Source organism: Myotis brandtii, unplaced genomic scaffold (genome assembly GCF_000412655.1).
Source record: "Myotis brandtii unplaced genomic scaffold, ASM41265v1 scaffold220, whole genome shotgun sequence".
Taxonomy (NCBI): Eukaryota; Metazoa; Chordata; class Mammalia; order Chiroptera; family Vespertilionidae; genus Myotis; species Myotis brandtii.
In genome coordinates, this window is record NW_005358250.1 from 1825033 (window position 1) to 1847144 (window position 22112).

General features: G+C 44.1%; 3 protein-coding genes across 7 annotated transcripts in view; 2 read left to right on the forward strand and 1 right to left on the reverse strand.

Annotated features, from left to right (window-relative positions):
- P3H1 (prolyl 3-hydroxylase 1) overlaps nt 1–184 on the reverse strand; it is an 18671-nt gene extending 18487 nt beyond the window's left edge. Inside the window, exon 1 of the mRNA XM_005866064.2 lies at nt 55–184. Within this exon, the coding sequence (XP_005866126.2) occupies nt 55–184 (130 nt within the window). The remainder of the gene's footprint in view (nt 1–54) is intronic.
- Nucleotides 175–7141, forward strand: LOC106723538 (chromosome unknown open reading frame, human C1orf50). The gene is made up of 5 exons (XM_014539564.1): nt 175–310; nt 430–545; nt 5540–5626; nt 6139–6270; nt 6606–7141. The coding sequence occupies exons 1-5, from the start codon at nt 232–234 to the stop codon at nt 6789–6791; spliced, it is 600 nt and encodes a 199-aa protein (XP_014395050.1). The 5' UTR covers nt 175–231; the 3' UTR covers nt 6792–7141.
- A 7267-nt stretch (nt 7142–14408) lies between these two features.
- The window catches only part of LOC102241032, a 12743-nt gene continuing 5039 nt past the window's right edge, over nt 14409–22112 (forward strand). For 3 of the 5 annotated variants that reach the window (XM_005866071.2, XM_014539561.1, XM_014539563.1), the window contains exons 1-5: nt 14409–14726; nt 15255–15393; nt 19482–19579; nt 20243–20386; nt 21005–21208. In XM_005866071.2, the coding sequence (XP_005866133.1) occupies nt 15302–15393; nt 19482–19579; nt 20243–20386; nt 21005–21208 (538 nt within the window). In that variant the 5' untranslated portion in view covers nt 14409–14726; nt 15255–15301. Of the gene's footprint in view, nt 14727–15254; nt 15394–19481; nt 19580–20242; nt 20387–21004; nt 21209–21295; nt 21452–22112 lie in introns of those variants that run through there. The other 2 variants (XM_005866072.2, XM_014539562.1) reach the window with 2 other exon arrangements.

Consider the following 22112-nt stretch of genomic DNA (forward strand, 5'->3'; position numbering starts at 1 on the left):
CTGAAACCCCGCCCCCGGCTGAAGCCCCGCCCCCAAGCTGGGCTCTGCGCGTACCGAAGGCTTGCAGGGCTCCACCCCTTAGCGGAACCCTATGCGTCACTCGGAGTCCCTCCTCCGAGCTCCGCATCTCGGACGCCATTGGCCAGGGACCACGGAAGCTCCGCCCACAGGCTTTTGTGCGCATACTCTTCCGCCGCGGGCCAGTGGAGGTGGGGAAGGTTAGCTGCTGTCATGGAGGACGACGCAGCGACGCCCGGGCGGACTGAGGGAGTCCCTGAAAACCAAGTTCGTTCGGCGACAGATCGGGGAGGTATGCGGGGCGGGAGTCAGACGGGGCAGAGAGGCCCTCACGGGGCAGCTGGTCTGCCGGGCTCCGCGGGAGGCCGAGGGTGGGCGCTCACGGCCTGTGTTCCCGGGTGTGTGTCGCAGGAGCCCTGGTGGAGCTCACCCCGAACCCCGGCGGCCTGGCCCTGGTGAGCCCCTACCACACCCACCGGGCCGGGGACCCCTTAGACCTCGTGGCGCTCGCAGAGCAAGTACAGAAGGTGAGGAGCCGCGGCCGGGATCGGCAGTAACCATGTTCCTTCACTGTTGGTCCTGCGTCTTACGACTGGGACCCCACCACCACTTAGTGTGGGGTAGCCGTGTTCTTGTCTCCGTCTTACACACAGGAAAACCGGATTGTCACTGCGGGTCTGGTCTCGACCTCTGAGACCAAAGGCTCGTTCAGCTGCAGCTTGCGTGCCCGTAATCTCTCTTCGCGGGAAGGTTTGCGCAGCACTGTCCGTGTTCATTATTTCATTGGGCCTTAGGACCACCTGTGAGGTAGGCAGTACGAAGTTGTTCTTCTCATTTGACACCTGGGAAGTTTCAAGAACACTGTAATGCAGGTTCTGCAGCGATGCATAGTCCGCTTAAAACCGTTTCCCCATAAGATCTTTTATCTGTGACCTGAGAGCTTTTAGAACTGAACATCTAGAAGGGCAACGACTCTAAGTTCGTCCTCTGTCCTACAAGCCCAGTGCGTAGACATTGATTGCTAAAAGAGTAAAATCAGGAGGAAATGTGAAGTCACGGAAAAAGCACTGGAATTTAGACACATGAGTTTGAATCCCACTTTTGATATTAACTTTGGCCATGACTTGAGGCAAATTACTTCTATGGACCTCAGCTTCCTTATAAGATGCAGAGTTTAGACTAGGAGAGCTCCTAGGTCCAAAACTCTGAAAAACCAAATTCCATCTACTCTCTTACCAAGACTTGCAGCTGTAGAACCTCCTTCAATTTGTACTGGGCCGGCCCTGCTGCTTTAAAGCTTCTGATAGTGCCCTGGCCGCTGGCTCAGTTGTTTGGAGAGTGGCCTCCTACACCCAAAGGTTGTGGGCTTGACCTCCGGTCCAGGGGCAGATGGGAGACAAATATCTGTCACATCGATGTTTCTTTCTCCCCCCCCCCCCCCCCCCCTCTCCCCCCCCCCCTCCTCAGGTCCTAGCTGGTTTTGCTCAGTGGATAGAGCGCCAGCCTTCCGACTGAAGAGTCTTGGGTTCGATTCCGGTCAAGGGCACATGCCTGAGTTGTGGGCTCGATGCTCAGTAGGGGGCATGCAGGAGGCAGCTGGTCAATGATTCTCTCTCATGGATGTTTCTTTCTTTTTATCATCATTGATGTTTTTATCTCTCTCTTACTCTCCCTTCCTCTCTGAAATCAGTAACAATATATTAAAACAACAACATATCCTCAGGTGAGGATTAAACAAATAAAAACCAATGACTGGTGTGGCTCAGTGGTAGAGCATCAGCCCACTCACCGAAGGGTCCCGGGTTCCATTCCTTGTCAAGGGCACCATTCCCCAGTAGGTGGGGGCACGTGTGGGAGGCAGCAACCAATTAATGTGTCTCTCTCACATCGATGTTTCTCTCTCTCTTTTCCTTTTCTTTCTTTCCCCCTCTAAAAGTCAATGGGAAAAATATCCTCAGGTGAGGATTAATAAAAATAATAATAATAATCCTATATAGTAAAAGGCTAATATGCAAATCGACTGAACAGGGGAATGACCGGTCATTATGATATGCAATGACCACCATGGGGCAGATGCTCAATGCAGGAGCTGCCCCCTGGTGGTCAGTGCACTCCCACAGGGGGAGCGCCGCTCAGCCAGAAGCTGGGCTCACAGCTGATGAGTGCAGCTGTGGTGGCAGGAGCCTCTCCTGCTTCCATGGCAGCGCTAAGGATGTCTGATTGTCGGACCTCCCCCCCCCCCAGGGCTCCCAGACTGCCAGAGGGCGCAAGTTGGGCTGAGGCCACCCCCCCCACCAGTGCACGAATTTCGTGCATTGGGCTTCTAGTGAAGCTTATAATATCCATTTGGCCTTGATTATGTTCAAAGGTCTTTGTATAATAATGTGCTCAAATTCCCTCACCATAAACATTTCTGTACTTCAGAGTTTTTAATTTTTTTTTAATTAAATATTCAAATGTTTAGGAAAGCTCCTTTGGTTCAAACCTTGTGCCTTCTCTTTTCTAGACAGGTAGGGAGCAAAGTATAACTTTTATGGATTAGAAGAATGTCATGTGTCTGTTTAATCAGATCACTCTTAGTGGGAGGGAGGCTTCCAGGGCCAAATTTTAGGCAAACATTTTCATGGGTTACTGAGTAACCATCATGTTTATTACAATGTCCTGAAACAGAGAAAGAAGGAATATAGTTTTTGTTCTTCAGCCTATAGTCTAGTGAGATATAGAGGATATATATTGTGCTGCCTCCATTTCCCCCACATTATCATTGTTTGAGAAGCTGAAACAAAAACACTAGAGACAAACAAATTGAATCAAGAATATTTACTGCCTGTGTACTGAAATGTACTTTCCAGCAGGACTGACCTCTGACGTGCCTTTTAAGTATTAATATGTGTTTAGAAAGCTCTGAATTTGTAATCAGACAGATCTGTGTTCAAATCTTCAACTGCTATTTATTAGCTGTGAAATCTTGGACAGGTTGTTTCACCTTTCTGAGTCTGATTCCTAAAATGAGAAAGTGAAGTTGTCATATCCAACTTCATAAGACGTTACGAGAATTAAATCATAATATATGTAAAGGGTCTTAGAATGATTGGGGCCAGAGTTTGTGCTTAGTAATTATGGGTACTCTCATTTCTGTTTTAATTAGGCTCTTATGTTTACAAGGAACAGATTTGCTGCCACCACCTTAAGAAAAATGAACTACTTTAGTTCTAGAAACCAGCTACTCTGTCATTGGCCATAAGGTACCTCATTGTCCTTGGAACAAAATGAAAATTCTTTTGTCATGGGCCATGATCTGGTCCCTGCTCTCTTTTTCACCATCCCCATCCCCACCCCCACTAACTACTCTTCAGCTGCACTGGCTTCAGAAATGCCTGGAAGCTTAGCCAGTTTTTTGCATGCCTGGCCCGTTCATTCAGATCCAAGACAATGTCACATCCTGAGTGAGGCCTTTTGTCTGTAGAAGGCTATATCCTACCCCATCTAAATTATTAATGAGTGCCTCTACACATGCGTTCCAATTCCTGCAGTCCTCACCACTTCCTGTTATTAAACCAGTTATTTCATTTGTTTTCTTTGATCTGCTTCTATCACATGACTATGGCAGTTTCCTTCATAATAGTGCATCATTATTCTAAGTACGTGTAATATTACCTTTAATTTTCTTTCTGGTGTCTGTATTACTCACTACAGGGCTGTGCTGTATAATATGGTAGCTACTAGCTATATAATGGCTGTTGAGGACTTGGAATTTATGGTTAGTGCAACTGAGAAACTAAATTTTAAATTTTATGTAATATTAATTAACTTAATTTAAAAACCTGATAGTTATTGGAAACTTTTACCCGTAAGTATATTTGGAACAATTTGAGTATGTGAATCAACTCGGCTGTAAACTTTATGAAATCCAAATATAGATCAAGTATTTCCAATGAAAATTTAGCATCCAAATTGATAGGTGCTGTGAGTATAAAATATAAACAATATAAAATATCTTACTAACAATTTTTATTTTATTATTTTTAAACTATGTTTTTATTTATTTCAAAGAGGAAGGGAGAAGGAGAGAGAGAGAGAAACATCAATGATGAGAGAGAAGCATTGACCAGCTGCCTCCTGCATGCCCCACACTGGGGATGGAGCCCGTAACCTGGGCATGTGCCCTGACCGGGAATCAGACCATGACTTCCTGGTCTATAGGTCGACGACGCTCAACCACTGAGCCATGCCAGCCGGGCTTATTAACAATTTTTAAAATATTAATTAATGTTGAAATGATAAGCTTTTGATATATTGGTTAAATAAAATGTTATTAGAATTAAGTTTAGTTACTTTTAACACAGCTACAAGACAATTTAAAATTACATATGCAACTTGTTTTATATTCTAAAGAACAATTGCATTAGATTTTAAAGCTAGGAGAGATGGTGTAATCTTGACGAAGGTAGGGACCTCTCTCTCATGTTTGTCAATGCATCCAGTGCTTAGCATGGTGTTTGACACACAGTAGTTACTAAATATATATTTGTGGAACAGATAAATGATTGACTCAACTTATTCAATTGTTTCTGTTCACTCATAACACTGGCTTATACCTGACTTTTACCTTAAGCTCTCTCAACTAACTAGTAAATTCTGTTGTTATTCTTTAGTTCAAATTCAAGTTTAGCCTCCTAATTTCTTTTTCTTAACTTAATTGTATGCCATTGGAAATTAATCAGCTTTTCTTGAACATAAGCTGAAAGCTTTTGACAGATTTCTGATGCCTGAGTGATAATCCTTCCCAATACATTAATTAGTCACACCATCTCTCCTAACTTTCAAATTTATTTATTTGAAGCAATTTTCCTTGCTTTCACACATTTTCTAGCATATGACAGGCAGTCTTATGTGTACATTATAACTTTGTTTCAGGTCTACACCATAGACATTTTAAATAACAATTATGAATGTAAATATAAGTTCAATTGAGGTATTGATCAGATGAACAGATACTCTCTGTATTTAGCTAGATTCTTATATAACAGGTGATAAGAGCCATATTATACATGTCTGGATTTTCATTGAAAACCCAGCCCTGATTTTAGAAATGTTTAAACATGAGAAAATAAATGGAGACCTAAGGAATAAGCAGGGTTAGTGGGGTGGAGGGATGTATTAGATGGAATCAAATATACACAATCAGTATATTTGGTAGCAAGAGAGATCAGGGTATGTTGGTGGACCAAAGAAGTTCAGTGTTATTAGAACAGAGTGAAAAGGGTAGAAAGCTATGGGAAGTAGAAAAGAGCACTTAATTCTGTGGTGTGGGGTCATGTCAGGGTTGGCTTCTCATTAGCAGTGCTATTTGAACTGGGCTTTGAGGTGAATGAGAATTCATGGGGGGATGGTGAGGTTGGGGAAAATATTTTAGGCATAAGTGAAGATGTTGATGCAACTCTTCACAATTGGGATCTAAATAAGAGCATCATAAGTCTGACCCTTTTTCGACCCACAGTTCAGTTTCTCTCACCTTTAGGCTGATGAATTCGTCCGGGCAAATGCCACAAACAAGCTAACAGTGATAGCTGATCAAATCCAGCATTTGCAAGAACAAGCCAGGAAGGTAAGTCATGGCTTTTAGGCAGGACTTCATTTCCCTCATTTAGTTCATAGGATTGACTGAACTTGCTTATGATCATGTAGCTTGTCTTCAGTACCTTCTAGAAATATAGAGGTATTGAGCAAAATAAAGTAAGTCCAAGAGGTTAAGTATAATCTAAGTTTTTTCACTAGGAGAAAGTTCAGTGAGGTAAAGCATTTTGATGGGAAAATATGTTTTCAGTTATAAAAGCAATGTACTTACTACAGAAAAGTAGGAAAGAAATACAAAAATCACTCAAAGCCACTAATGCTTAACATTTTGAAATATATTTCTTCTAAAGGAATTTTTTCAGCACAGTAAAATTATAGTCTAATTTTTGTCTCTGCAGAATCATCTGATCCCAGCAGTGACTTTTTGTTATGGGGGAGGAAGCAAGATCATAAATATTAATTGGGATTTTAATTGGGATGACCACTGAATATGAGTGCCTGTTACCTCCGATACCTAATTTGTTACCTCTCTGTGGTTCTTAGGTATTAGAAGATGCTCGCAGAGATGCTGACTTGCACCACATAGCTTGTAATATAGTGAAAAAACCTGGCAACATTTACTACCTTTATCAACGGGAGAGTGGTCAGCAGTATTTTTCTATTATTTCTCCAAAGGTAAGAACATTTATTTTTGCACAAAAAGTCTACTCTTAATGTTTGAGAAATTCTTGGCATGTGTGTGAAAATGTAGGCATAGGGGTTGGTAAATGGTTTCCCAGAAAATGGGAGGTGGTGTGAGCCCCAATATGATTCTGAAAAACATACATGTGCTTAAGTTATTTCACAGCCATTATGTCTGCAAAGGGAGGCATCCATAATGTATAATGTTAGACTTTCCAGGATGATTCTGACTGGTCTAAAGTGAAAAGCCAAAAAAGAAATTTATGGCATAATTAGGAAATGTCTTTACATCTTATCCTAATCAGAACTGACTCCTTTGCCTTCTCTAGGAATGGGGAACGAGTTGTCCACATGACTTCATTGGTGCCTACAAGCTACAGCATGACTTGTCCTGGACTCCCTATGAGGACATGGAGAAGCAAGATGCTAAAATCAGCATAGTGGACAAATTGCTAAACCAGCCAATGGCCCTGCCTCCAACGCCTGACCCCAACTTCCAGGGACTGACTCACTGAAAATGGACTCTGACAAACAGCTCTCACGGCAAGGACCTGTCACCTCTTTGTTGCCCCCATTCTCTGCCTTGATGGGAGGTGGCGGGAGAATTGAGGATGTGTAAGTGAATCATGAACTTCTTGGAAGGAGACCCTATGTGATTGTAATGCTGTCATTATTAGTTTTAGTTGGGATGGTAATGAGTCACCTCAGTCTTTTTTGGGGTCCTCTCTGGGTCACAGATACCCACCCAGTCAGTTTCAGCACACTGGCTAGTGTACTTTCCTTCTCCTTTGTCTCCCTCTATTCTCCTAAGTCAGAGCATTAGAGAAAGAAGAGTTTTTTCTTCCCATAAAAAGGTTGGAAAGGATTTCCATAGGGGACTGGTTTTAATTTTTTTGGTAACTAGTGTTTAAGATTGGGTTTAGGCTACTTTAACAGTTGGTGCAGTCGAGCTTCAAATTCATCAGGGAGCTCGGCCGGTGTGGCTCAGTGGTTGAGTGTTCCCTATGAACCAGGAGGTCATGGTTCGATTCTCAGTCAAGACACATGCCTGGGTTACGGGCTTGATCCCCAGTGTGGGGCATGCAGGAGGCAGCAGGTCGATGATTCTCTCTCATCATTGATGTTTCTATTTGTTCCTCTCCCTTCTTCTCTGAAATCAATAAAAATATATTTAAAATAATAATAATAATAAATTCATCAGGGAACAAGAATGTTGTGTAATGGAGGATGATAAACAACTTGGCTTGGCTGCGCTAGTGTGTGTGATTCTGGTATTTTTGTGCTATTGGTGAGGTTTGACTTGCCCTCTCTGCTCATTCTGCCTTGCTAGAGTGACTGGAGAATCTGAGAAAGCACAATGGCCAGATTTTGGGAGGGTCAGCCTCTCAACTCACAGAGTCTGCCCTTAGATCCTTGCTACATGGGTCTCCCCAACAAGGGCAACTTTCTTCTATCCCCTCGCCAGTCCATTCTGCAAAGATCAGCTTGATCTTACCTAAGGCCACACAACTCATAAGCAATGGAGCACCCCTCCCCTTCACAAGATAGTGTTTATTAAGGAGTCGGAGCTTGGGAGGACGGAGCTCCTAAGTGCCTAGAGTAATCGGGCCTTTGTAGTCTTAAGCAGCATTTGATTCCGTTGTGCACTCGCTGCTTGAAAGGTTTTTTTCCTTCATTTTGATTTGGAATTACAATATCTGCTTTTCTCCTACTTCACCAATTCCACCTTTTCAGCTCCTGGCACATTTTTAACTGCTCTGGGCCAAGCCCTTGGCCCTGTTGACTTTCTCTCTAATCCATCCCCTTGACTTTAAATACCACCATATGCCCTGATCTCTCCTTCAAATTTCACACAGACTGTTTATGCGAGAGCCTTATTTGACATCATTACAAACTTAACCATGTCCAAAGTGGAAGTCTTGAGTTCTCTCCAAAAACCTGTTTCATCACCAGTTTTCTCTGCATATTTCCATCAGCATCTATCTCACACTGTTGTCAAGGCCAGAAACCTAAGTCATCCTTGATTTCATTTGTTCTTCCCACACCAATCAGCAAGTCATCTTAGCTCTGTCTTTAAAATACATCCCAAATCTGACTGCTTCAGACCGCCTTCACCACTACCCTCTTCGTCCACAACACCAACATTTCTGGCCTACACTAATGCAGTATCCTTGGCTCCCCACCTTTATTCTCACCCTTCATTCTGTCTCCACAGAGACTGTCAGCATCATCATTGAAAATTATAAAGCAGGTCACAACACCTCTATATAAGAATAACCCAACAATTTCTCATTATACTTAGAATAAAATCTAAACTTTTTGCCAAGGTGTTATGTGATTTGCCACTGTCGGTATTCACCATGTTCCTGCTGACATTCCGTCCTAACACACCAACCTTGTTCCTGCTTCAGACCCTTTACATTTGCTGTTCCATCTGCCTGGAATATCCCCCAAGATCTTTGCATGGTTTGCATCTTCTCATCATTTAGGTCCTGCTCAAATACTACTTCACAGATGACCCTATCAGAAATACCAGCTCTCATGTCGAAATCACTCTGACTGCTTTGTTTTCCATAGCCCTTATCACGACCGGACCTTATCGGTTGCCTTTCCCAATACGACAGAAATGGCGTCTGCCTTGTTGACTGCTATATCCCTAGCACCTAAAATAGTGCCTGGCACATAATAAATACTCTAATAATGAATGGATGAATAGGTGGACATCTGGAGCTCTGCCTTTATTTATATCCTGCAAAGGATCTCAGTCAGTGTAGCTAGAAGAAATACAATATGAGCCACATGTGTGGTTTTAAAATTTTTGGTAGCTACATTAAAAAAAAACAGAAACAGGTGAAATTAACTTTAATAATATATTGTACTAACCCAGTATGTGCAGAATATTAACATTTCAATAGGTAATACTAAAAAATATTAGTTTTGTTTTTAAACAATATTTAAACTCTGGTGTGTATTTAGCATGTCTCTATTTGGACTTAGTCATATTTTAAGTGCTGAAGAGCCAGATATGGCTAGTGGCTACCATATTATCACAAGGGTAGATTGTCTAACCTTACTATTCTTGTTCTTCACTTCCTGTGAGATCCAGAATGGGAAGAAACTAGAAACTTCTGGAAGATGAAGAAAAGGGGCTTTCTTAGCTACTCCTGCTTTTCTCCCTCTTCTAAAGGAAGCCTTGGGGAAGTTTCAGCTAACAAATGCATGATCATGTAGTAATAATAATAATAGAGCTTTTACTCTGTGCTAAGCGCTTTATATAATCCCATTTTACAGACTAGAATATAGGTTCATGAAACAAAGTAACTTGTTCAAATTTACACAACTGGTCAGTGTTAGTGCTGGAATATAACTTGGTTAAAAGTTAAAGCCAGTATTATAACCATTATGCTACAGTTTTTAATTTACCACCTTAATGGACCACATGGCATGGACAAATTAAGAGAAACACAAGTGACAGAAGTCAATCTGGCCCTTGGCTTGAACTTGCAGCACACCTTGGATGAACTTGCCTCCATCCTGGTTCTTTCTTTTAGTTTCTCAGACACCTTAGATCTGACTTTCATGTCAGACTGTGTTCAGGTCTCAGCTTCACGAATTATTAAAGGTATAACCTTCAATAAAATCAACAAATCCACTATTTCCTCTTCTGGAGAACGGGAATGCTAATACCTTGGGCATTTGAGAAAATCTAATAAATGATGACACTGTCTGTAAAACATTGAACAGTGCCCTGTGGCTATAGCCACTCAGGACACACTAGATCCTGTGCTGTGACTTTCCCCTCCAGGTCGCTAGGAGAGGCAGTGCCACTTGAGCTCCTAACTCCGCCCCTGTTCTTTGCATATCCCTCTAACTTAGTGGCAGGGTAGGTGGGAGAATGTGGGGCAGGTGTTAGAACTGGTGCCTGGGATCCTACCCAATATTAACAAAATTCTTTCTGTAGCACACTCTTCATCCAAGTGGCCAAATCTAGACACTTTGCAGTGGTTCTCAACCTTCCTAATGCCGCGACCCTTTACTACAGTTCCTCATGTTGTGACTCCCAACCATAAAATTATTTTCGTTGCTACTTCATAACTGTAATTTTGCTACTGTTAAGAATCGTAATGTAAATATCTGATATGCAGGATGTATTTTCATTGTTGGCGACCCACAGGTTGAGAACCGCTGCTTTAGAGAGACTCTTACCTTCTCCCTCTCATTCCTCTCCCACACTCTTGGGATTCCATCTCACCTTGGCTCCTAGTCTGGCTACTTCCCATTCCCTTTAGTTGCTGACCAACAATGCAGTATTGCTCCAGCCCGCACTCGTCTCTCATGCAGTATTACAGAGCCTTCCTCCACTGGCTGCCAGAATAATCTTTCTAAACCAACCTGACCCGCGTCACTTTCCTACTTAAAATGTAACTGCCCTAGCTGGTTTGGCTCAGTGGATAGAGCGTCAGCCTCTGGACCCTTGGGCTCGATCCCCAGTAGGGGGCGTGCAGGAGGCAGTCAATCAATGATTCTCATCATTGATATCTCTCTCCCTCTCCCTTCTTCTCTGGAATCAATAAAGATTATATATATTTAAAAACGTACTATTTTCAGGACTGGGTGTAAATTACTCAGCTTGTCTATCCAACAAATATGGGGGGTGGGGGTGGGGGTGGGGGTGGAGACTTGCTGTATGCCTAAACGTTCTTAGGGGCACAAAGATACACCAGTGCACCGCACAGTGCAAGCCTTGCCCACACGGACCTTACATCCTAGGGACCTTGCATTCTGTTCTCTTCACCTGCCAAGCCTTCTTCCCACACCCGCCATGACCGAAAATAGTCCCCTCCGGTCAGATCTCTCCGAGCCGCACCACGCTCACTACAAGACCTAGGGCTCCCCAGCAAATTGAGGTCCCTCTTTCGCCAGCTAAAGCCCGGCTGCCCCTCCCCTGTCTCTAAGGGATTGTGAGCTAAGAGCCAGGGCCAAGAGCCTTGGGACCGGTGCCGCTGCCCCTTGCTTGGCTGGTCCCGCTCCGCTGCACAGGAAGCAGGGAAGGACTGCGGCCCCACCCCATTTAGGAATGTCCTGTTCCCAGGTGAGCGTAAGCGGCAGCGCGTGTCCCTCGAGTGCTGTGAGCGACCAGGTCCCTGGGGGATGGAGTGGTTCCGAAGTGCGGGCACTCAGGCCCGGCTCCATCTCTAGCGCCTTTTCCCACGGGCGGGTCCTCGGCAAGTGGAGCCTGGACTGAATTCCGAACAGCCGGGAGGGGAACAGCCGGGAGGGTAGCTCACGTGTCTCCAATTCGGAGGGACCAGCTTAAGAGAGGCCGGCTTTCTGTTGTTGAGGGATGCTGGCCCCGAGGGGTGGGGTGGGGTGGGAGCGTGGAGGAGGAGGGAGGGTGTCTCTAAATAGAGTGACTATGCCCTGTGTCCTGTGTCCTGTGTCCCACACCTGCTGGACCCTCCACTTGGAGCTGCTCACTTCAGTGCTGCTCCTGGGGTTTCCTGGGGAAGGAACCGGCTTGGCCATTCCTTTCTTTTCCTGGGAAACCTCAGGCAGTTCTGCTTGCTCACTCTCCTCACCAGTCTCATGGCTAGTTTTCTTTTCTGCAGTTTCTTCCCTTCAGACCACCCTCCATTTCCAACCCCTATCTGACCAAAACACCTCCTTACTAAACACCATTGCCTAGCCACAGGCTGCAGTTCAAGGTCACACCTGGGCATCCCTGCTGACTTGCCTCCAGTCAAGTGAAACCTTCCCCCAGACTTAGTCTCTCTCTCCCTTTGCACCTGCAGCAACTGGATATCCCCTTGTCCAACTGAACACTTGCCATGCTGCCTTCATTGTCCCTACACATGTCTGCCTCCCCTCCCAGACTCGGAGCTTCCTGAGGGTGCAGCCTGGGTCTTGTTCTCTCCACCTCCAGATGACACAGGCCTGCACAGAGCAGGCATCAGCAAATATATTTTTTTAATTGAGTAAATGGAAGATCATGAGCACTGGGTAGATGTCACGTGTGATGAAGCAGCGGAATTGTTGAGAGTTCATTTGAGAAGGCTTCTTGGAGGACAAACTGACCAGGCTTTGGTGCAGGGAGAGATGTAATTGGGTGCAGTGAGAGGATCTCAGGGAAGCACCAGAGTGACGTACTCTGTTAATGTATCACTCATTGAACAGCTTCTATTGCCAGGCCTCGGGGTGGGCACAGGGAACCTTGGTCCACACTCACGTTGCTTCTCCTGTAGTAGAGGAGGAAGACAAGATAGGCAATGCCAATACAGAGTGCCCAGTGTGACATGGTGTGCACAGGGACATGTGGCAGTACAGAGGAGGAGCACCTAACAGGTTTGGGGTGGTATGGGGTGCCAGGCTTCCTAAAGAGGACCACCACCCAACCCAAGACCAGAAGAAGGGCCAGAGAAGGGATTAACAGGCAATAGAGATAGGAGGCTAAGAGTTGAGCATGGCCTCATTATGAAAATCTTGCATACCAAATGAAGGAGTTGGAATACTATGCCATCCTGAGGGCATTGGGGAGCCACTGATGGCTTCCAAGAAGCTAGGGAGCAATGCCTCATTTATGACCCCCTCCTCTGAGGAACCTTCTCTAAGCCCCTGACCTGCTGCTCCCCTCTTCTATGCTGGCTCAGCATCCTAGTCACTTCAGTGCAGGGTTGAATCTTCTGCTAGATTGAGTTCCTTGAGAAATGAGACCAGGACTTAGACTTTGTGTCCCAAGCACCAGGCACCAATCTTGCTTATGATTAAATGTTTGCTGAGTGAATAGATTGTTTCTTTTTTTCCTCTGGATTTCTATAGCCCTCACTCTCAGGTCCACATTCTTTTACACCTGGAACATGTTCATTATGCTAAAAATAGCATTGAATTGGGAAAGAGGAGACCTGATTCAATCCTGGTTCCACCATTTACTGGGATAAGCTGCTTAACTATCCTGAAACTTCCATTTCCCCATCTGTCAGATGGGGTACCACCAGGAACAGAGTAAGTCTCCACATGCATGCATGAGTTATTTTCCTGGATAGCCTAGGAGTTCCATGGAGACAAGGACCAAGGGTTTCCCCCAGCACCTAGCTCAGTCTGAGTTTACGGTGAATATGCTTGGTCCTGATGGTTGGTAGACAGCAGAATACAGAGGAACCTTATAGAAGTCTTAAGTCTTAGTCTGCCACTTCCAAAGGGTGTCAGTGACCTTGAGCAAAGTTCTTCCCCTCTCTGTGTCTTCTTTGCTTTACCTGGCAAGTAGGGATAGTGATCCTTACCTGGTGGACCTCAAGGAGCCAATGAAAACCACAGAGGTGAATGTGTTTTGTGAATGAAAGAAATAACATTGTAGATATCTGAGCATTAATTTTAAAAAACACTGAACTAGTAAAGATGAGGTGTGTCTAATAATTGGCATCTGCTGACTGCCAGTAAAAGGTGGAGATGCTGGGATGCTGCTCTTCCAGGCAACAGTGGGCTGGGCTGTGATAGAGGTGTCTGGGTTTGCTGGGGTCAGCCTTGAGGCCCAGGAGAGACCGGAATGGAGGGGTTCAGGGGGAGGGAATGTGCAGCCAGTCCTTTGCCCCCTCCCCTCTTCTCCTATAATTCTGGCTCACATAGTTTCCAGTCTTAGGTTTTCAGTGGCCCTGGCATGAGAAGGTCTGAGGAGTCCCAGTGGCTTTGGTGATGTGGTCACTGACACCCTTGGTGAAAGGGTGGCCTGTGGGAACAGTGAACCCACAGTGCTGCCCTGATAAACTCCCAGTCCCAAACTGCAAGTCCAGCCCTTCCCAGCCTCTGACATCTTGGTGTCAGGGTTTATGTGAAAGGACCATGATTGTCTTAGCTCTTGTCCAGACCAGAGGGCCTGGGACTGTGCAGAGATGTTGAGTAGAGGCAGAGTCTCAGCTTCCTCACCTCTAAAATGAGTAAGGATTTGCCTGGCCAACGTGGCTCAGTGGTTAAGCCTTGACCCATGAACCAGGGGGTCACAGTTCAATTTCCAGTCAGAGTATATGCCTGGGTTGCAGGCTCCATCCCCAGTGTGGGGGGTGGGGTGTGTGCAGGAGGCAGTTGATCAATGACTCTCTCTCATCATTCATGTTTCTATCTCTCTTTCCCTCTCCCTTCCTCCCCGAAATCAATAAAAAATATATTGAAAAAAAATGAGTGAGGATTAAATGGTGAGAACGATAGCACTGTCTCCTGAAATCGTCAGGATCAGAAGAGAGCACACAGTGAAATAGTCTATGCTATACACATTCATTTTGTTTGTTTCTCACCTCTTCCTTCCCCTGTTGGAGCTGGGCCTGCTGCTCTGGTTGGGGCCTGTCAGAACCAGAACCTTGAGGCACCTCAGTTGCAGTCCTGTCCTGAGGGCGTGAGCGTGGCCTGCAGGACAGAGGAGGCTGGATCTGCAGCGGGTCCCTGTTGTGCTTCCTTCCCCTCAGGTAGCCTCTCTCCCCTGGGCCACTCCTAGGGTGTGCGTGTTACCCCTTTCCAGTGCTTTTTATTCCTGTGGGGCTCATCAAAGTATTGAAAATAGCTTTGTAATACAAAAAAAAAGTCTCATCTATGACAAAGAGCTCAGTGACAAAAGGCTCATCGCTCAGCAGCGGGGAAGGGCCCATACTTTTGTACCCTGGGTCATGGGGTGCCATGTGGGTCAACATATGGCTAGAGGGAGGTTTGTACTATGGGGTAAGGGATGTAGTCAGAGAGGCATGAGAACTATGGTTGTGCTGGTTCACTTGCTTCGCTCTTGGGCTTTCCCAAGACACTCAGCTTCAACTCCTTTGTCTTTACTTCCTGTGTCTCCTCCATCTACTTACTGTCTGCCTCGTTCCAGCCAGTGGAACAGTGTTTGGAGGGTGAAGTTCTGGGAGAAAATCTAGGGGAACAGGAGCTACCTGGTTCTTAGGAGCCTCTTTTGGGACTCTGACCTTGGGAATCCATTGCCCCTCTTCTCTGGGCCACAGGTTAGTACACCAGTTTCTTCCTGACCAAAGACCAGAGTCACCTCCAGATGAATGAAATTTCCTGGAAAGATGTTGCCAATGTCTTGTCGCTGGCCAACTTGATCATGGGGCTCTTCTCCATCTTCTGCAGCCTCAGCAAGTAGGTCTGGGGCCCAGCAAGGTCTCAGCCATGGGCATGAAGACAGAAGTGGGGAATCTAGAGAGCCAGGCACTGACACATGGAGATCAAATGGGGGCAGAAGAAAGTGTGGCAGGTTGGGAGTCAAGGGGCCAAGATTCTAGCTTCAGTTCTATCATCCACCTAGTATGTGACCTTGGTTAGGTCACATCCCCGAGCCTCAGTTTCTCCATCTTTAAAACAAGGAGCTCGCACTATGATCTCTATAGTTCCTTCCAGATATGGCAGTCTAGAATGGTTTTTTGAGAAAATCAGGAGGTTCTGCTTTGGTAGCCTTTACCAAGCATGTCAAACTCGTGGCTGGCAGGGCACATGCCTCGGCCGGCCGCCGGCCGCTGGCCGCGCGTTTGGCATGCTTGCTACACAATTATTGGGTAGGTACACTACAATTCAAAATTTTAAATTCCTAAATAAGAACACATGATCTGGTGGAATATTTAAAATTAGCACTGCTCTGGAAAATCTGAGACATGTATATGGGCCTCAAAAAGTTGTAAGCAAATGATATTTCTATAAATTGAGTCATATTTCAATGCCTTGGCAAATTGGCTCTTTATAGATAAATCTTTTATAATGCAAATCATATCCTCCTAATCGGTTTGAATCTCTACAATCATCAGCGGATGGCTTTTCTGGATTTGTGTCTCATGATATTTAAGTCCCCTCCCAGTTTGAAAATTTTATGATTCTCTAAGTCTGGGTTTTGGGAGTCTCATAAAGTGAGGCATACCTGCAGCAGAAAATCTTTATTTTCTTAATTTAGCCTAATCTTCTGGGAGTGTGTTTTTTATGATATTATCATGGGCCCAGTTCCTTTAAACACATAGGTATAGGTCTAAACAAAGGAAATGATGAGGTTGTTTGGGGACAGCTGAGGTCTGGGGTCAGGCTTTCTGTTTCCTTCTACTGGGCCACCCAACCATTGCAGTCAGAATGTAGACTTGGGAATGGCCTCCTAGGGCAAGTTTGCCAGAGATTGTGGTGGTTGCTTTCAGAGGGGTCCAGGAGCATGTGCTGGACAGAAACAGAGAATCCTCAAATGTTGGATCTGAAAGAGCTCTTGGGCGTCATTTACAACATCAAAATACATTAGATAAAAACTGATACAATTGCAAGGAGAAATTGATGACTCTACTATCATAGTTGGATATTTCTACACCCTTCTGTCAGTAATTGACAGAGCTAGCAGACAGAAAACCAGTAAAGGTATAGTTGAACTGATAGCACTATCAATCAACTGGGTCCAATTGATATTTATAGACTACTTCATCCAACAACAGCAGAATACATATTCTTCTCAAGCTCACCATGATAGACCACATTCCGGGCTATGAGACACACCTTAACAAATTTAAAAGAATAGAAACTATATAAAATACGCTCTCAGACCACATGGACTTAAACTAGAAGTCAATAACAGATAACTAGAAAATCTCAAAATACGTAAAGGTTAAACACAGTTTTAAATAATATATGAATAAAAGAAGCTCAAGAGAAATTAAAAAATATTTTTAACTAAAAGAAAATGAAAGTATAACTTACCAAAGTTTGTGAGATGCAGTAAAAGCAGTACTTAGACGGAAATTTATAGCATTAAATTCATATACTAGAAGAGAAATCTGCTCTGCAACAGACTACATCAAGAGAATTAGAAGACAGGCCTGGCTAGGTGGCTCAGTTGGTTGTAACATTATCCTGCACACCGAAATATTGCAGTTTTGATTCCTAGTCAGGGCACATAGCTAGGTTGTGGGTTCGATCCCCTGTTGGGGCACAGGAGGCAACCAATTGGTGTTTCTCTCGCATATTGATTTTTTTCTCTCTCTCACTTCCTCTCTCTAAAATCAATAAAAACATATCCTCAGGTGAGGATTAAAAAGAAGCAGCAGCAGCAAAGAGAATTAGAAGACAAGCCACAGACTGGGAGAAAATATTTGCAAAAGATAAATTGGATAAGGGATTATAAAACATAACAATAGGAAAATAACCCAATTAAAAAAATGCTTAACATCATATGTCATCAGGAAAATATAAAGTAAAACAAGTGAAATACCACTACATACCTATTAAAATAGCCAGAGTCCAGAACACTGACAATAGCAAATGCTGGTGAGGATGTGGAACAATAGGAATTCTCATTCATTGCTGGTGGGAATGTAAAATAGTGCAGCCACTTTGGAAGATAGTTTGGCAGTTTCTTACACACTAACATACTCTTACTGTATGACCTAGTAATCACAATCCTTGGTATTTATTCAAATGAATTGAAAACTATGTCCAAAAATCTATACTTGGATGTTTATGGTCTTTTATTCATAACTGCCAAAACATGGAAGCAACCAAGATGTCCTTCACTTGGTGAATGGATAAAAAAAAATCTGTGGTACATCCAGACAATGGAATATTATTTAGTGCAAAAAGGAAATGAATTATCAAGCCATGAGAAAACATGGAGGAAATTTAAATGCATGTTATTAAATGAAAGCAGCTAATCTGAAAGGCTACATAGCCGGAAAAAAAAAATATGGAGAGAATAAAAAGATTAGTGGTTGCCAGAAAGGATAGGGGGCTTGGGGAGGACATGAATCAGTAGAGCACAGGATTTTTAGGAGAGTGAAACTACTTTATATGATATTATAATGATGGGTATATGTCATTATACCTTTGTCCAAATCCACGGAATGTACACCACCAAGAATGAATCCTAAGGTAAACTATGGACTTTGGCTGATTATGATGTGTCAATGTAGGTTCATCCTTGGTTATGTACCAAGAAACAGAATATACCATTCTGGTGAGTGATGTTGATAATGGGGAGACTATGCATATGTGAGAGGTGGAGAAATATGGGAAAACTCTGCACTTTCCTTTTAATTTTGTTATAAACCTAACATTTCTCTAAAAATAGTTTTAGAAAAATTGAAAAGAAGGAAGATCTAAAATCAATAACCTGAGCTTCCACTGTAGGAAACTAGAAAAAGATGAGCAAATTAAATCTAAAGTAAGAGAAGGAAGTAAATAATAAAAATTAGAGCAGAACTCAATGAAATTGAAAACAAGTAATTAATAGGGAAAATCAATGAAACAAAAAACTGGTTCTTTGAAAAGATCAATAAAATTGATAAGCCTCTAGCTAGGCTAACCAAGAAAAAAAGAGAAGGCACAAATTACCAATATCAGAAATGAGAGAGGAGCCATCACTACTGATCTCATGAACATTAAAAGTATAATAAAAGAATATTATGAACTCTGTACCCACAAATTTGATAGCCTAGATGAAATGGACCAATTCCTTAAAAGATCTAAACTATCAAAACTCACAGTAGAAAAGATAGATAATACGAATAGGCCTACTATTATATGTGTTAAAGAAATCATTTGATACAAACCCCTCATTTTACAGATGGAGGAACAAAAAGGCCTAGAGAAAGAGGGGAGTGATTTATCTGAGAATTCACAGTAATATACGTAGTTGCAGAGGCTGGGCTAGAACCTAAGACCCTTGGGCCATTGAATATACCTGAAACTTAGAGTTGGAAGGGACCTTAGTGATTACCTAGGATAGTGGTTGGCAAACTCATTAGTCAACAGAGCCAAATATCAACAGTACAACAATTGAAATTTCTTTTGAGAGCCAAATTTTTTAAACTTAAACTATATAGGTAGCTACATTGTTATTAACTTAATTAGGGTACTCCTAAGGCTTAGGAAGAGCCACACTCAAGGGGCCAAAAAGCCGCATGTGGCTCGCGAGCCGCAGTTTGCCGACCACGGACTTAGGAGGTTTGGGCACCACTTCAAGATTGTGGGTTGAGAGAATAGAAGGAATGTAAGTGTGTGTGTGTGTGTGTGTGTGTGTGTGTGTGTGTGTGTGTGCATGCACATGTGCATGGCATATAAAGCTGTGTATATCAGAAAGGATGTGAATGTGGGAAACTTGTAGGGGTGTGTATGTGTGCAAATGTAGGAAGTGTATTAGTGTACTGGAGGTGTGTGAAATGGTTGTCCAGTGGAGACTATGAAAGCTGTCCTGTTTGGGCCCACACTAGGAAATCCAGCTGTGCTTCCTGGATGCTTCTGATCGGCTTCCTAATGGACATGGCAGTCAGGACAATCACCAGACATCTCAATATCTGCTCCAAATCAGGTGAGTCCAGGCCTCAGACCCCTAAACCCTGACCCCAGGAGCGCCCATGTCAGGTCAGCTCCTTCATCGTATGACACTCACAGGCCTTTATCAGTCACCAGTCCTGTTTACATCCCTTGAGTATAGCAGAAGCAACCCTAGAGTTGGAGCTGGAGCCCCTCAGCCTAGATCTAGCTCCTTTGCTGGCTCGCTTACTGATCTCTGGTTATCCTTAGCCTGGCTTTCAGTTTTCTTGTCTCCCCTGAATTCCTGTTCAGAACCAATCCAAGAACTGGGAGTGGGAATGGTGGTTGTGATGGTGGGAGAGAGGGGAAATGAAAAATTACTCCAAGCAGAGCAGTTGATCAAAAAAATATTTTTATGTCAGATTTTGCTTGAAAAAATGGTTCCATAGTTTCTTAATTTGTATCCAGTTGTAGTCCAATCCTTGCATGTTAAAGGGGGGAACTAAGGCCTGGGCCAGGAAAGACTTGCCTAAGGCCACATGGTCATTCTAAGGTGGAGCCAGAATAAGACCAGTCTTTGATCTATAAACACCCAGGGGAATAGATGTTACCTTCTGGGACCTCAGACCGTGCTTGTCACCATCCCAGCACCCCCACCGGAGGGGACTAATGTACACGATGTATAAGTGTAAGTTCTAACCTTGGCATTCTGGAGCAGGAGCTGAGCTGAATGACTTTGCTGTCTTCACCACCTTTGGCCTGGCCACAGCCCTGCTCCTAGGCGTGGATGGGCCTCTGAATGGGTTCCTGGCCATCATCTATGTGTTAGCTGCTTCTTTCCGCCTGTGTTTTTATTCAACTAGTGAGTGAAACCCAGCCTTATGTCTGAGCTTGGGAACCATGGAGGGGGAGGAGCTGTTGAGTGCAGTAACTGACTCCTCTCCTTCCTTTTATAAAGTCCCTCTTCCTTCCTTCTGCTGTGCCCCAGACCCATTGGAGTCTGGAGGCAGCACTGGAAGAGCCCTGGTCTGAGGAGGTGGGGGAGGGGAGGTTAGGGCCCTCATTCTTGGGCCAGCTATGCCTTTTTCTCACTATGTGACCTTTGGATGAAGCACATGGATTTAGACTCTAGATCTTACTCCAGTTTCCTAAAACAGATGGAGATACGGAGCTCTGGCGAAGGCAATTGCCTAAGATTCCAACGCAAGGGAGTGCAGATGCAGCCTACATCTAGGGCCCTTCTACAGAGGCTTCCTAGGGCCAAGGCACACCCCTGGTCCTAGCCGTCTGCTTTACTAGTGCCTTGGGGATCCAATGCAAAGCCCATGCACCATCTCCATGAATAGCTAAATGCTACTGTCCTGAGATTAAGGGGGTTTGGAGTGAGGGGTAGGGAAAACCCAAAGGGACAGGGGCTTGCTTCATGCAGATACCTTGAGATCAGCAGGAAACAGCTAATCCCCATCTTTTCTTTCCCCAGGCGGCCTTTCCTTCACATACAAGGGTCTACCCTGCCCCTATGCTTCCTGTGTTCTGGCCTCCACCTCCCTTCTGACCAAAGGCAACAGGTTCATTCTCTCCTGCATGGCCTCACTTATGATTCTATTCATGATGGACCAGAGCTACTACCCACATGATGAAATCCTAGAATCTGAGAATTGGAAAAAAATAGTTTATCTTGGAGGTGAGTGGGGATGAGAGAGGAGAGGGTGGGAAATACATGTAAGAAAGCTTCATAAAAACTGAGTGTTGTATTTCTTTCTCCTTCCAGGTGTCATCATACTGTTTTTTTCTCCATTCTCAATAATTGCTTTTTACTGCCTGATGTGGTCTCTCTCCTACATCTTCTTTCCAGATGTTCTGTGGGGCAAGACAGAGTGTCTTAGGCAAGAAGGGCATCTAAGAAACTAAACAGCTCTTCCCACTCCTTCTGGCTTCTGTGTGGTTTGTGCCAGCCTGTTGGGCCAAGATTTGCCTTATCCTCACTAAATCTTTCCTTGTTCCTGTGTTGTGCTTGTGGTAGATACATGGTGTCTCAAACCAGAACAATCCATAGTAGGGCCAGCAGCCTTCCCTTCTTCCACTTTATTCAGGGATCTGAACCCCTTCAGGACAACAGTTGTTCATGTCAGATGGAACAGAATTTTTTCCAAGCTCACTTTGGGCCAGGTTTGCATTCCAGCTCTATAACCAGTTGTGTGACCTTTTGCACTAAGATTAATCCCTTGGAAAGGAAACTCATCAGAATTGGTATTGATCCAGTAATGGGGTGGGACTCAGTTCACTAAGGTATTTCTTATTTTTTTTTTTTTGGTTTTGTTTTGTTAATTCTGACCTGAGGGTATTTTTCCATTGATTTTTAGAGAGAGTGGAAGGGAGGGAGAGAGGCAAAGAGAAAGAAAGGCCTGGGATAGAGCCTGCAACTGAAGTACAAGCCTTTGACTAGAGCTGAACCTAGGACCCTTCAGTCTGTAGGCCAACACTCTATCCAGTGAGCCAAACTGGCTAGGGTCCTGTGTTTCTTTCTTTTCTTTTCTTTTCTTTTCTTTTCTTTTCTTTTCTTTTCTTTTCTTTTCTTTTCTTTTCTT